We start from the raw sequence: 15,311 nt of genomic DNA on the forward strand, positions 1-15,311 counted from the left end.
TCCCTCTATGTGCTGACTCTACCGTTTCTGTTCCTGAAGTTCAATGATATGCAAGAAAAATATTGTTGCACCTGTGTCATGTTTTGTTTATAACAAAAATCTCAAAAGCTGCTAAAATGAAGGAACGTGAAGAAATGTAAAGCTGTTTTTATTTGGGAGTGTCTTCATTTGGTAAATTTAGTTAATAGTAGAACTCTTGGTTTAAGCAATTATGCTTATTTGGGATTGTTCATTCCAGGCTTTTTAGTGTTTCATTAAAATGAGGAATATAAAGTAGACATTTAACATAACTAGATCCAACCTTCTTTCTATAGATTTTTGACATAGATGAGTTGGGCCGAAGGACTTGTTTCCATGCTGCATGACTAACTCTAAGTAGTGCTTTTAAGGGGTGAATTTAACTTTTAAGATGTTTTCATGGAAATTTTTAGGAAAATTGCAAACATGATCTGAATTCTTAATTTACAAGTTTTATCTATACGTGGCTTTCCCTTTCAATGCTGATCATGCATTGCAGAGTTTTCAATGCAAGTGAAAAAATAAAGCCTGTGGTTTTCTTCACAATTATTTTCTGCCTTCTGCCACAAACCTGTCAAAAACGTTGACTTGCACTTCGATGTTAAACACGCATAAGCATGTATGCTTAAGAAGGAATTGCAGATGCTGGTTCTGAAGAAGGTCCCGAAACGTCACCCATTCCTTCTCTCCAGAGATGCCTGTCCCACTGAGTTACTCCGGCTTTTTGTGTCTGAGCATGTATGTTTCGAGTATTGCTTAGATGTCTGCACTCCTGGCTGCACCTTCCACCTCCCCCCACCCATTACCCAATTTGGCCATCCTGTGCAACCCTATTCATGATTCATGAATCGGTATCGAACACTTACATTCATGCTTTTTGGAATTTCTGGCAGCTTAAAACAGATGACATCTAGGACTTGATGCCGCTCCACCCAGTTGACTGGATTGTTAACCATAGCACGATATCTTTAAAAGAAAATAGCATTGTCAAAGTTTTTTTTTTCTAAATCCAAGAGAGCCTTGCATTTAAAACCAGGAAAATGGATAAAAATGGGGTGAGTTTTCGCATCATCTATTTCTACCCAAACACCAAAGTTTAACTCTTGGTTTAACCCAAAATCAAGTTGCTCGTTGATGATCCTTGAATCTCTGTCTGTCTCTTAATCAACTGAGCTATCCACACAGCGTGGCTGGGTGGAGATGTAGTTATCAGAAATTGACCATTTTTAATGGGCAAAATGGATTAATTAATTCGGAATCGAACTGTGATACACATGCTGTAATCCTATTGACAAACCAAACAGGGTGTTAATATAAGGATTAAAGAATGCTATCAGATTATCTAATACGAATTGTGCTGGATTTTCTGCTAGAGCCAATTTAGATATTAGATTAGATATAATTTATTGCCACACAGCCAGGCTGGTGGAAATTTGGGTTGTCTGCAGCGATACAATAATTAAGAACACACAACCACAATAAAACTGTAACACAAACATCCACCACAGCATTCATCACTGTGGTGGAAGGCACAAAATTTGGCCAGTTCCTCCTCCATTTAATAAAGGGAGGGATTTTTTTTGGTGATTGATCTGTATGACAGTTCACGGTGATAAACTAAGGAGCAGACAAAAGTATCGGCACCGCATCTCTGACCATGACAATCACAACGCATATTTAATATATGCTGCAGCAACTTCATGTTTAATTTGGTTAATAATTCATGGAAAGATAACGAGTTTATCCTGGGCAAGTAAAATTCCTGACTGGAGTTAGGCTCTTACTTTGCAACAGATGTGCTTCTAGCTTACCGCTTTCTAAGACAATTTGTCCAATTTGAAATGAAGTTTAGTGAGCCTTGCATTTCTTTTAATCCTGCTGCATTTTTCAGAGCTGTAGTCATTTTCCTCATTTCATTCTCCTTTCCAAATCTTGCTCTTGGTTATAGATTCTGCTGTTTTATCTGATACATATTTGTAAATACTGTTTCTCTTTGAGTGTCTCCATATTTAATTAATCCAGAGAGTTTGGATTTACTAAGGCTGTGATGTCTCCAGAAGACCATTTTGTATGTAACAGAATTGGACAGCTGAGAATTCAGCAGGTTTCTGGGTGTATATTTAAATCTAAAAATTACTAAAGCAATAAAGGTCAGCTAATAATTAAACTAACTTTTCAGCGTTGTATCTGATCTTTTACAACTGTCTTGTCTGTCTCTGCATCTGTCTCTGGGGCTTGCAATAGATTGAAATACTGTCCTTCCATTGGATGTCATTGAAGCATTATTGTACATGCAATTTTGGACTTGCACTTACAGTATGTTTAACTGTATATAGTCCTATAGCTATCCATGTTGTCCTCTTTCTGGGGAAACTCCAATAATTCTGTTTAATTCACTCGTGTTCCTGCTTGTTCGTGAGACTTTAATGATTTTGTTCTCTGCCACAGAAAGCAGTGGAGGCCAATTCACTGGATGTTTTCAAGAGTTCGATTTAGCTCTTTCGGCTAACGGAATCAAGGGATAGGGGGGAAAAAGCAGGAATGGGGTACTGATTTTGGATGATCAGCCATGATCATACTGAATGGCAGTGCTGGCTCGAAGGGACGAATGGCCTACTTCTGCACCTATTTTTCTATGTTAACAGGCCTAAGGAATTACTCATTAAAAATTACGCATTCATACAATTACAAATGCACTGGTCCACCTAGCACCGAATGATGACAATTGGCACCAAACAATCCTACACGAAAAATTATTGTAGCTTTAGTTAAATTCACCAAATTTAAGAGATTCTTGTGATTGTGAAGGGACTAACTTTATAAAGTCAAACCCAACTTGAAAGCGCTGATCAGGAAGCAAATGACAACGGAAATGACTTTGAGATGTTGAGCTTTCAACATATGAATTGTTCAAAAATTATCATTTAGGAAATGGATTGCTTTTAATCTGCAGATGCAGTTCTGTGGGTTTGACTGATTGTGATTAGAAATCGATCAACTCCATAAGTTGAAGTATAACAATATTTTGCAGGATTCCACATCAGTGATACATGTGTATAAAATCATGAGAGGAATAGATCAGATAGATGCACAGAATCTCTTGCCCAGAGTAGGGGAATCGATGGACCAGAGGACATACAATGCCCTTCATAATGTTTGGGACAAAGACCCATCATTTATTTATTTGCCTCTGTACTCCACAATTTGAGATTTGTAATAGAAAAAAATCACATTAAGTGCACATTATCAGATTTTAATAAAGGCCATTTTTATACATTTTGGTTTCACCATGTAGAAAATACAGGAATGTTTATACATAGTCCTCCATTTCAGGGCACCATGTTTGGGACACAGCAATGTCATGTAAATGAAAGTAGTAATGTTTAGTATTTTGTTGCATATCCTTTGCCTGCAATGACTGCTTGAAGTCTGCGATTCAAAGACATCACCAGTTGTCGGGTGTCTTCTCTGGTGATGCTCTACCAGGCCTGTATTACAGCCATCTTTAGCTAATGCTTGTTTTGGGGACTATTCCCCTTCAGTTTTCTCTTCAGCATATAAAAGGCATGCTCAATTGGGTTCAGATTGGGTGATTGATTTGGCCACTCAAGAATTGACCATTTTTTAGCTTTGAAAAACTCCTTTGTTGCTCTTGCAGTATGTTTGGGATCATTGTCTTGCAGTAGAATGAACTGTCTGCCAATGAGTTTTGAGGCATTTGTTTGAACTTGAGCAGAGAGGATGTGTCTATACACTTCAGAATTCATTATGCTATATCCCTTGATTCTATTCGCCCGTAGAGTATATCCGACTAGTGCTTGGGATATCTAACTAGTGCTTTTGTTATGCATAGTTGTATCATAACATTGCTGACAAAAGTTATCCTTTTAAGTTTTTCCCCAAAATCGGAGTCCTTGTTATTTGTTGAATTCTGTCAGATGTTTAGTGTGTATATATATCTTTATTCGTGTGGTTTTTGTAATCTTAGCCAATATATCGTTAACAATCCTCCTTCCCTTTCTCTCCACATATCCTTGGTGCTTCTTTATTAATATGTTGAGTTCTTGTATCTTCCGAGGGTACAGTAGACATTCTGTACCTAACATGAAATGGCAACAGACTGTCCTGGACTTTAAACAAAATGGTTGAGACTGCAAGATAAAATGAGGAAGTCATGGTGCAGTTTTTTTAACTTAGCTTCGGATGCATTTTGAGTATTGTGTGCAGTTCTGATTGCCCCATTATGGATAATAATATGGAGGCTTTAGAAAGGGTGCAGAGGTTTACCAGAATTATATCGGGAATAGAGGGTATTAGTCTGCTCTGTCTCCGACCGGAAAGCACTGCAGAGGGTGGTGAAAATTGCCCAACGCATCACCGGTTCCTCGCTCCCCTCCATTGAGTCTGTCCAAAGCAAGCGTTGTCTGCGGAGGGCGCTCAGCATCGCCAAGGACTGCTCTCACCCCAACCATGGACTGTTTACCCTCCTACCATCCGGGAGGCGCTACAGGTCTCTCCGTTGCCGGACCAGCAGGTCCAGGAACAGCTTCTTCCCTGCGGCTGTCACTCTACTCAACAATGTACCTCGGTGACCCCCCCCCCCCCCGGACACTCCTCCCACAGGAAAAACACTATGTCTGTAAACATGTAAAAAGATTTATTTATTGAAATCATATTCTATGTCGCTCTTCCAGGGAGATACTAGCTGCATTTCGTTGTCTCTGTACTATACACTGACAATGACAATTAAAGTTGAATCTGAATCTGAATCTGAGTTACAGGGAGAGGTTGAACAGACTTGGATTGGTTTCTCTGGAACGCTGAAAGTTGCAGGATAACCTGAGAGAAAAAAGGATAACCTTAAAAAAAAAAAAAGAGGTATGGATAGGACAGACGGTCCGAATTCCTGCAGCAGTAAGAATTTCACTCTTGGTAATGCATTCAAGTATCAAGCAGAATAGATAAGACACAAAGTACTTGAGTAACTCAGCGGGTCAGGCACCATTCTTGGAGAAACAGGACGGGTGAAGTTTCGGGTCGGAACCCTTCGTCTGAAGGTTCCGACCCCAAAACGTCACCCATCCTTTATCTCCAGAGATGCTGCCTGACTTGCTGAGTTACTCCAGCACTTTGTGACTATCTTCACTATAACCCATGATCTGCAGTTCCTTCCTACACAATAAATAATGCACAAGCCTGGGCAGCATACGGTAGTTTGGGTATTTTTTTGAACCCAGCTCCAGCTGACATGTAAGAATTTTCACCCTGCAGCTCAACATGATGTATAAATACTTGGGATTAACAGTAACTTGTTCTGAATCCCAGGATGTCAAACCGAACACAAGGCACAAAGAAGGCAAGGTAAGAGTAAATTAATAATTTTAATACATTTTTTAAATCAATTAATTCATTAGAGCACACAATTGTTTTCACATGTGGACAATCATAACACTGATAGACTAGGGGGGGTAAAGGGGGTAAAATCTTTTGAAGAATGGGGTGGAATGTGTTTGGATGTTACCAGAATGGGACCAGATTTTTCCTTATTGCCACAAGTGCTGGGACAATTTGTGAACGTGGGCGCAGAGAAGCAGGATTTAGTCTCAGCTTTGTTCATGAGGAGGTTGCTCTAGATGATGCTATCAGAATAGAAGGGTTGTGATGTGAGAGGATTTACTGGGGGGAAAAAAACGGGGTGAGATCAGCTTGACCTGGTGGGAGACAATAAATGTTCTCGCGTTTCTCTTCGCTCGTGCTTTGCACACCAACACTACTTGGGTTTAAGGTGAAGGGGAAAAGATTTAATAGGAATCTGAGGGGAAACTTTCAGGGAAACTGAGGATATGGAACAAGCTAACAGAGAAGGTAGTTGAGGCAGGGACTATCCTAACATTTAAGAAACAGATAGGACAGGCTTGGAGGGATACGGGCAATACGCAGGCAGGTGGGACTAAGTGTAGCTGGGACATGTTGGCCAAGTTGGGCCGAGGGGCCTATTTCCATGTTGTGTCACTCAATGACAACATCTAACCAGAAGTGTGGACCTTGACAGGGATTTTGTACAATTCCTCCTCTTATTCTCCAGCGACATTATTCGGGAATGTTTCTCAAAGGCGTTGCCAACGCAGCAGCGAGAACAAAGGCGGCTAAACTACAACGGTATCCAGTGTTAGTGAGACAAATTTCTGCAAGGTTATTCCCTTAAACCTCTGACTTCGGTTTGCATACAGCCAAATTGGGACACGTTTGTAATGAGACACAGGTTTTTGGAAGGAGAGTTTGTCACATGTTGCTTAATGCTCAACAAAACATAAATGAAAAGGTATTTTTAAGATATTGAAATTGTAAAAAGGCTTGTAAACAATTAAGACTCAGCCATGTCACTGCTGAAGAGTAAAATTCACCGTAATTTATTTTATGCTTGAGTTAAAAAAAAATTGGATTCAATTGGTACAAGTGGCAGAGTTGTGCCATTTGCCATTTCCCTTTGTGATGTAGTTAGTCGCTGGGTTAGTTTGGGATGCGAGGGAAATGGATCATGGCACAACTGGCTTCCACGGTCCAACACCGAGAGCTGGGAGTGAGGTTGGGCCGCACAAGGGGTGGTATTTATCTATCTCACTGGCTCCTGCTGTATATCCAGTGGGCGATGCTAGGTGGCAGCTGAAAATGAGCTGTTAGATCGCAACGATCAGGAAAGGGAGATGTGCAGAAGGCAGATGCTCTCTTTCCTGATCACCTTAGCAGTAACATGGCTTACGGTAGGAAGCTTTTTTCCCCGGTTAAAATGGATTTCCCCATCCACCACCACCACAACCACCCCCCTCACAAATCCTCTCTTGGTGAGTTTGGTATCTGGAACGAGCTCAGGATGTTCTGCCGCTTCTGGAACTCCACCTTCTTCGCTGAGCTCATCTTGCTTTCTTCCAGCAGTTTGCCGATCCGCGCGATCTCCGAGCTAACAAACGGGTCGCCTTGCGCCAGCATCTTGCTCATGATTTTGTGGTACTGCTCCGCCAGTTTCTGATCGGACTCCGGCAGCTTTTCCATCCTGTTCTTCGCCTTCCCCATGATCTTCTGCCGTTCTTCCACGCTCCTCGTGCTGCTAAAATCTTGGGCAAGGAAATCGAACGCCTCCAGGCAGCCGAGCATCCCGACCCACACACCTTTAGTCTTCAACCACTGCTGAATGCCTTCCTGTTTAATCTCTCCGGTAAACCGGGCCGGAGTCTCCAAATCCCCATCAATGAATAGCAGGTAGACCGGAAAGTCATCTTTTTCCACTTTATATTTCTCCCCAAGTTCTGAGTTTTCCTTATCGCCATAATCTGTTTCAAAACAAACATTAAAAAGTAACGATAAATCTTGCACCTCTATAATTCAATCAAAATCTCACAGCTTGGCCCTAAAGAAACATTTAGACAGGTACATGGATGGGATCCATCAGAGGGATATGGGTGGCCAAAAGTGCTGGAGAAACTCAGCGGGTGAGGCGCTCTGAAGAAGGGTTTTGGCCCGAAACGTTGCCTATTTCCTTCGCTCCATAGATCCTGCCTCACCCGCTGAGTTTCTCCAGCATTTTGTCTACCTTCGCTTTTCTGCATGGTCCATGTTAGTCGGCATAGGCAATTTGGGCCGAAGGGTCTTTTTCTACACTGTACGTCTCTATGAAAAAATGTGCAACGCTACTCCATGTGACAACTGAGGGTTTAAAGAAAAAACAATGGCCACAAAGACATTTTATCTACTGGTATCTTTTCCAGATATCCCAGAATTGATATAGAAAGTAACTGTAAAGGTGGAAGAACTATAGAGAACAATACAGTTGGATTGAGGCTCTTATGGATTAGGTTTCGTTAACAGATGATGTCAAAATAAACATTGCATTTTCAAGTTAGTAACAAATTGTGTTTTTGTATAATTACAAAGGATTGGAGTGTATGATTTAAAGTAGACCTCACTGCTGCTACATACAGTGCCTTCCATAATCTTTGGGACAAAGATCCAACATTTATTTATTTGCCTCAAATCCACGATTTGAGATTTGTAATAGAAAAAAATCACATGTCACATTGTCAGATTTTAATAAAGGCCATTTTTAGACATTGGTTTAATCATGTAAAAATCACAGCTGTGTTTATTTATTTATTTCCGGGCACCATAATGTTTGGGACACAACAATGTCATGTAAATTAAAGTAGTCGTGTTTAGTATTTTGTTGCATATCCTTTGCATGCAATGACTGCTTGAATTCTGCGATTCATGGACATCACCAGTTGCTCTGCCTGGCCTGTATTGCAGCCATCTTTAGCTTATGTTTGTTTTGGGGGCTAGTCCCCTTCAGTTTTCTCTTCAGCATATAATAGGCATGCTCAATTGGGTTCAGATCGGGTGAATGACTTGGCCGCTCAAGAATTGACCATTTTTTAGCTTTGAAAAACTGCTTTGTTGGTTTAGCAGTATGTTTGGGATCATTGTCTTGCTGTAGAATGAACCGCCGACCAATGAGTTTTGAGGCATTTGTTTGAACTTGAGCAGATAAGATGTCTGTACACTTCAGAATTCATTATGCTGCTACCATCAGCAGTTGTATCATCAAGTGAGCCAGTACCTTCAGCAGCCATACATGCCCAGGCCATAACTCCCCCACCACCGTGTTTCACAGATGAGATGGTATGCTTTGGATCTTGGCAGTTCGTTCTCTCCTTCATACTTTGCTCTTGCCATCACTCTGATAAAAGTTAATCTTTGTCTCATCTGTCCACAAGACCTTTTTCCAGAACCGTGGTTGCTCATTTAAGTACTTCTTGGCAAACTGTAACCCGGCCATCCCATTTAAGCGGCAAACCAGTGGTTTGCATCTTGCAGTGTAGCCTCTGTATTTCTGTTCAAGAAGTCTTCTTTATTATAGAGAGAATTCTTCTGTCATCAGCTGTGGAGGTCATCCTGGGCCTGCCAGTCCCTTTGCGATTAGTAAGCTCACCAGTGCACTCTTTCTTCTTAATGATGTTCCAAACAGTTGATTTGGGTAAGCCTAAGGTTTGGCTGAAGTCTCTAACAGTTTTATTCTTGTTGCTCAGTCTCATAATGGCTTATTTGACTTTAATTGGCACAACTTTGGTCCTCACGTTGATAAACAGCGATAAAAGTTTCTGAAGGTGATGGAAAGACTGGAGGAAAGACTAGGTGCTGAGAGCTCTTATACCTGCATTAAGGAAGCAATTAAACACACCTGAGCAATTACAAACACCTGTGAAGCCATGTGTCCCAAACATTATGGTGCCCTGAAATGGGGGGACTATGTATAAACACAGCTGTAATTTCTACATGGTGAAACCAAAATGTATAAAAATGGCCTTTAATAAAATCTGACAATGTGCACTTGAACCACCTGTGAATTTTTTCTATTACAAATTTCAAATTGTGGAGTACAGAGGCAAGTAAATAAAGGATGGGTCTTTGTCCCAAACATTATGGAGGGCACTGTACATTAAGCATGTTAAGTCTATGCAACAGCTTCCAAGTTCAATGGGCTGCAACCACGTGCAGCTGATATTGTTGTACAAGGACCAAGCTACGCAAAGTGGTTGAGTAGAGGACACTGGATGGGTGACAGAGCAGACCATACTTTTATATCATTTGTTTCAACTTGGACAAGCAATATAGTTCCTACCTGATATTCCCACTTCAGCCACCAAGAGTTCCTTGCTGGAAGCAGAGTTTTCCACCAATTTCTTAAACTCATCTTGCTTCTCTCCATACGGATACTGCGTGTCAATCTTTATCAGGGCATACTTCAGTTTGGGGATGACCTGCAGAGAACAGCGACACCTCAGGCACTGAGTTTGCAAAACTCTACAACATTTGAGGGATTTGATTTTGGAAGGACCTCCTTTATAAGCAAACCAATTTGTTCAGTAGCCAAGAGTGTTGCGGTACTTAATGCATTGATCACAGTGAAATATAATGAAGAAATGTTCGATTCACTTTCTATGCCTTCAACTTTTTGTTAGTTTAGTTTCGAGACTGAGAACCAAGAATAAAACTGTTAGAGACATCAGCCAAACCTTAGGCTTACCAAAATCAACTGTTTGGAACATCATTAAGAAGAAAGAGAGCACTGGTGAGCTTACTAATCGCAAAGGGACTGGCAGGCCCAGGATGACCTCCACAGCTGATGACAGAAGAATTCTCTCTATAATAAAGAAGACTTCTTGAACAGAAATACAGAGGCTACACTGCAAGATGCAAACCACTGGTTTGCCGCTTAAATGGGATGGCCAGGTTACAGTTTGCCAATAAGTACCTAAAAGAGCAACCAGTTTTGGAAAAAGGTCTTGTGGACAGATGAGACAAATATTAACCTATATCAGAGTGATGGCAAGAGCAAAGTATGAAGGAGAGAAGGAACTGCCCAAGATCCAAAGCATACCACCTCATCTGTGAAACAGTGGTGCGGATGTTATGGCCTGGGCATGTATGGCTGCTGAAGGTACTGGCTCATTTATCTTCATTGAATATACTGGTAGTAGCATAATGAATTCTGAAGTGTATAGACACATCCTATCTGCTCAAGTTCAAACAAATGCCTCAAAACACATTGGCCGGCGGTTCATTCTACAGCAAGACAATTATCCCAAACATACTGCTAAAGCACCAAAGGAGTTTATCAAAGCTAAAAAATGGTAAATTCTTGAGTGGCCAAGTCAATCACCTGATCTGAACCCAATTGAGCATGCCTATTATATGCTGAAGAGAAAACTGAAAGAGATTGGCCCCCAAAACAATCATAAGCTAAAGATAGCTGCAATACAGGCCTGGTAGATCATCACCAGAGAAGACACCCAGCAACTGGTGATGTCCATGAATTGCAGACTTCAAGTGGTCATTGCATGTAAAGGATATGCAACAAAATACTAAACATGACTACTTTCATTAACATGATATTGCTGTGTCCCAAACATTATGGTGACCTAAAATGGGGAGACTATGTATAAACACTGCTGTAATTTCTACATGGTGAAACCAAAATGTCTAATAATGGCCTTTATTAAAATCTGACAATGTGCACTTTAACCACATGTGATTTTTTAATTTTTATATTACAAGTCTCAAATTGTGGATTTGAGGCAAATAAATAAATGATGGTTCTTTGTCCCAAACATTATGGAGGACACTATTATTTTACTCTAGAGATGCTGTCTGACCCACTGAGTTACTCCAGCTTTTTGTGTCTGTCTTTGTTTTAAACCAGCATCTGCAGTTCCTTGATACACTGGTTAATGGCCAGCCTGTTTTCTGTGTGCAAGAACAATATAGCATTTTACAGAGGAGAAGCTATTTCAGAGAATTCTTTGAGATAGGATTTGCTCGCATTTGGGAGAATGGGATAATTAGCGAAGTCGTGGCTTTGTGTGCAGCAGGTCATATTTTATTAACTAGCTTGAGTTTCTTGAGGAGGTATCAAGGTGATTGATGAGGGTAGGGCAGTGGATGTTGTGTACATATATGTTAGTAAGGCATCTGATAAAAGTCCTTCATGGAAGGCTGATCCAGATGATAAAGCTACATAGGATCCATGGGGACTTGGTAGTTTGGATTCAGAACTGACTTGTCCATCGAAGACAGATTCGTGGGGTAAAGGTGTTATCCTGGCTGCAGGTCGGTGGCCAGTGGAGTTCCGCAGGGATCTGAGCTGGGACCTCTGTTGTTTTTGATACGTATAAATGACTTGGTTGGAAATGTAGATGGGTTGGTTAGTAAATTTGTAGACAGCGCCAAAATTGGTGGAGTTGCAGACGGTGAAGAAGGCCGTCAAAGAATACAGCAGGATACAGAAATGGGCAGAGAAATGGCAGATGAAGTTTAATTCGAGCAAGTGAGAGGGGTTGCAGTTTGGGAGATCCAATGCAAAGAGAAAATATACAATTAATGGCGTGATCTTTAACAGTATTGATGTACAGATGGATCTTGGGGTCCAAGTCCATAGCCTGCTGAAATTGGCAATATAAGTAGATAGAGTGGCAAATAAGGCATACGGTATGCTTGCCTTCATCAGTCAGGGCACTGAATACAAGAGTAAGGAAGATAGACACAAAAAGCTGGAGTTACTCAGCGGGACAGGCAGCATCTCTGGAGAGAAGGAATGGGTGACGTTTCGGGTCAAGACCCTTCTTCACATTTCGACCCGAAACGTTCTGCATTCCTTCTCTCCAGAGATGCTGCCTGTCCCGTTGAGTTACTCCAGCTTTTTGTGTTTATCTTCAGTTTAAACCAGCATCTGCAGTTCCTTCCTACACAAGAGTAAGGAAGTCAGGTTGCCTTTCGGAATCCTACAATTAGCAGTGTTTGATGAAAATACTATTTTGGAATAGTTCCAGCTTTTTACAAATAAACAATGTTCTACTTGGTTGCAGCAACGCTGTGCATGAGCGGGTTGGACTCTCACAAAGTCTCGTGGTTTGTGCTGGGTCATCAATTTAACAAAAGCAGCAGAGATTAAATGAAAAGACAGCGAAACAGTCGGAGCAGGGAGTGACCAGAAGGTTAATTGTGTACTGTAATGTAGATGGGGGCAAAATAATTTTAAAAAGGAGTTGAAAGTAGAAGCGGTACTGATGACGGTGGTCTGCTCTGCAAATGTTGTGGACCCGATGGGCTGAATGGCCTTTTATTCTGTTATCAGTAAGGTGGGGGGGGGGGGGGGGGAGTAGTCAAGCAGGGCAGAGAGCAGGAGACAATCAGGGGTGAGGGTGGGGTGGACAAGGAGGTATCTCAGAGCTAGAGGAATGAGATGGGCAGGGGAGAGATGGATGGGGCAGATAGAGACTGACCAGGTGGGTATAAGGTGAGAAAGGGGGAGAAATGGCAGGGCAGCGTCTAGAGGGAAAGGTGGTTGGTCAGGCCAGAGACGATGGGGTGGGCAGGCCAGAAAGAGAGGGGCACGGAGAGGCTGGGCTCAGGGGAGAGAAGGGCAGCAAGCGGGGAGGGCAGAGGGTGAGATAAGGGAGTTCGGCAGGGGCGAGAGGAAGAGGAGTCTAGGAAGGAACTGCAGATGCGAAGGTAGACACACACAAAGCGGGAGTAACTCAGCGGATCAGGCAGCATCTCTGGAGAGAAGGAACAGGTGCCTATTCGGGTCGAGATCCTTCAGTTCAGACTGAGAATCATGAAAGGGTTAGGCAGGGTCTGGATAGAGGAGACAGGCAAGCTAGGCAGAGAGCAGAGGAAGCAGTGCAGAAACAAGATGGAGCTGGCGAGAGGGAGGGACAGAGTACGCGTGCAAAGAGGATTGGTGCTCGGGTGACCGGGACTGTTGGTTGCACATACTCTATTGGGTTTTTGATTATCTTTATCAGGCTGGTTTAAAAATGCTCAGTGGCGATCCGGCTCCAGGAAATTCCGCACATCCTGGTCGTGGGTCGACCCTGAACCCTTACATAGATACATGTGCCACACACACACACACTCACACTCGCCCACTGACAGAGCGAGCAGCGGGGACTCAAGCATCTTCATGCCTACACCACAATGTAACAAAACTGCCCCCACATTGCAGCCATCCGGCGCGCTTCACGTTCCTGTTTTTATTGATTCATTTCAAAAATATTAACACGGGAATAACCTGCAAAAGACTCATTGCCAATCCCGCCGCACCACGATGAATACAATTCAAACATTATTTATTCCCTTTAAAAGAAATTCCAAGCTGATTAATTTCACCTTTTTTTCTGCTCGTATCTATCATGCCGTCTCGATTTTTTAAATCTATTCTATAATTTGAATGTTGCCAATGCAATTGTGTTCTAGTTGCATCCAAACATTAAGTAAGAGGCAGTAATGTCAGGCTGGTGAGTACATTTTCACGTTAAAAGCATTCTTGTAAATACTGTACTTGATGGATCCATCGTGCTGTCGAATTTGACACTGGGTTTCTGGCGGTTAAATGAGTTAAAACATTGAATGCAAGCGGCTTTCGGGGTCCACTCACCTTGTAAAACGTGACCGTGTCCAGGGGCACGGAGCCGACCGTGTGCAGGGCACCGGCGGGGACAGAAAGGTGCAGAAACGCGGTGAGCAGGAGGAGCAGAGAGGAGCTGCCGGCATCCGCCATCGTTCATCCCCTTTCACACTCGGCACCATGTGATCCTCGCAGCTGGGAGTTTAATGCAAATTGTTCCAGTCCCCCCTCCCTCGCCTTCTGACCACCCCCCAAACGCTGTCAATTCAAGAATCAAGCGTGTTTTATTGTCATATGTCCCAGATAGAACGATGAAATTCTTACTTGCAACAGTGCAAGAACCCGTGATGTATAGATTTTACCAATTCAAGTTAAGTTTTTTCGTCACATACACATACAGGATGTGCAGTGAAATGAAAAGTTCAAGTTCAACTTCAAGTGAGTTTATTGTCATGTGTCCCTGTATAGGACAATGAAATTCTTGCTTTGCTTCAGCACACAGAACATAGTAGGCATTTACTACAAAACAGATCAGTGTGTCCATATACCATAATATAAATATATACACACATGAATAAATAAACGGATGAAGTGCAAATAACAGATAATGGGTTATTAATAATCAGAGTTTTGTCCGAGCCAGGTTTAATAGCCTGATGGCTGTGGGGAAGTAGCTATTCCTGAACCTGGTGGCAATGCTCACGGACTTTGTGCAAAAAACAAACTACAGACAGAATGGAACAGAATCACATATTCTTTTACATATTACATATTGTGGGAGGAAGGAAAAAGGAAAAAAAACAGCAATTAAAAAAAAAAACCAGTAGAATGGTCCAGTAAAGTTAGTCCCTGGTGAGATAGGAGTTTGCAGTCCTAATGGCCTCTGGGAAGAAACTCCTTCTCAACCTCTCCGTTCTCACAGCATGGCAACGGAGGCGTTTGCCTGGGGTGGAAGGGGTCTCCCATGATCTTATTGGCTCTGGAGTTGCACCTTCTGATGTATAGTTCCTGCAGAGGGGCGAGTGAAGTTCCCAAACCTTCACCAAACCCAAAGCTATTAGGAGCAGACGAGGGCGTTCGATCCAATTTGAGATACCAGCTACCAAGACAGATGTGTACAGCAATTCATTCTTCCCCCGCACAATTAAAGCATGGAATAGTCTTCACCCTACCATAGTTACTCAACCAGAAGCATCTACATTTAAGGTAACTCTTCTTCTCCTAGAACCCTTTTTTGCGCGTCCACCCTCCGCCACCTCCAGTTTAAATACCATTTGGAATATTTTGGAGGACCAAGGACCAAGTGGGGGAGGTCAACAATGCTTAGTACACA

The 15,311-nt window shown here is 42.1% G+C and overlaps 1 protein-coding gene across 2 annotated transcripts; it reads right to left on the reverse strand.

Annotated features, from left to right (window-relative positions):
* Positions 1 to 4,675: 4,675 nt before the first annotated feature.
* On the reverse strand, positions 4,676 to 14,165 carry erp29 (endoplasmic reticulum protein 29). Of its 2 annotated transcripts, XR_004415740.1 has the most exons (4): positions 14,009 to 14,165; positions 9,692 to 9,830; positions 6,647 to 7,346; positions 4,676 to 4,789 (listed from the first exon to the last, which is right to left on the reverse strand). XR_004415740.1 is itself a non-coding variant. In XM_033043711.1 (3 exons), exons 1-3 carry the CDS (start codon positions 14,129 to 14,131, stop codon positions 6,844 to 6,846), a joined length of 765 nt encoding a protein of 254 aa, XP_032899602.1. In that variant the 5' UTR covers positions 14,132 to 14,165; the 3' UTR covers positions 5,381 to 6,843. The 2 variants fall into 2 exon arrangements, 1 of the variants encoding a protein (XP_032899602.1); XM_033043711.1 differs by lacking the exon at positions 4,676 to 4,789 and having other exon boundaries at positions 5,381 to 7,346.
* Between the last annotated feature and the right edge of the window lie 1,146 nt (positions 14,166 to 15,311).

This window comes from Amblyraja radiata, chromosome 25 (genome assembly GCF_010909765.2).
Source record: "Amblyraja radiata isolate CabotCenter1 chromosome 25, sAmbRad1.1.pri, whole genome shotgun sequence".
Taxonomy (NCBI): Eukaryota; Metazoa; Chordata; class Chondrichthyes; order Rajiformes; family Rajidae; genus Amblyraja; species Amblyraja radiata.

What these genes read in the sequence shown, in the direction of transcription:
- erp29 (XM_033043711.1), bottom strand. Translation starts at nt 14,131, where the DNA reads ATGGCGGATGCCGGCAGCTCCTCTCTGCTCCTCCTGCTCACCGCGTTT. An exon ending in ACACGGTCACGTTTTACAAG is followed by an intron (nt 9,831 to 14,008) that starts GTGAGTGGACCC and finishes TGTTCTCTGCAG; the next exon opens with GTCATCCCCAAACTGAAGTA. An exon ending in GGCTGAAGTGGGAATATCAG is followed by an intron (nt 7,347 to 9,691) that starts GTAGGAACTATA and finishes GTTTTGAAACAG; the next exon opens with ATTATGGCGATAAGGAAAAC.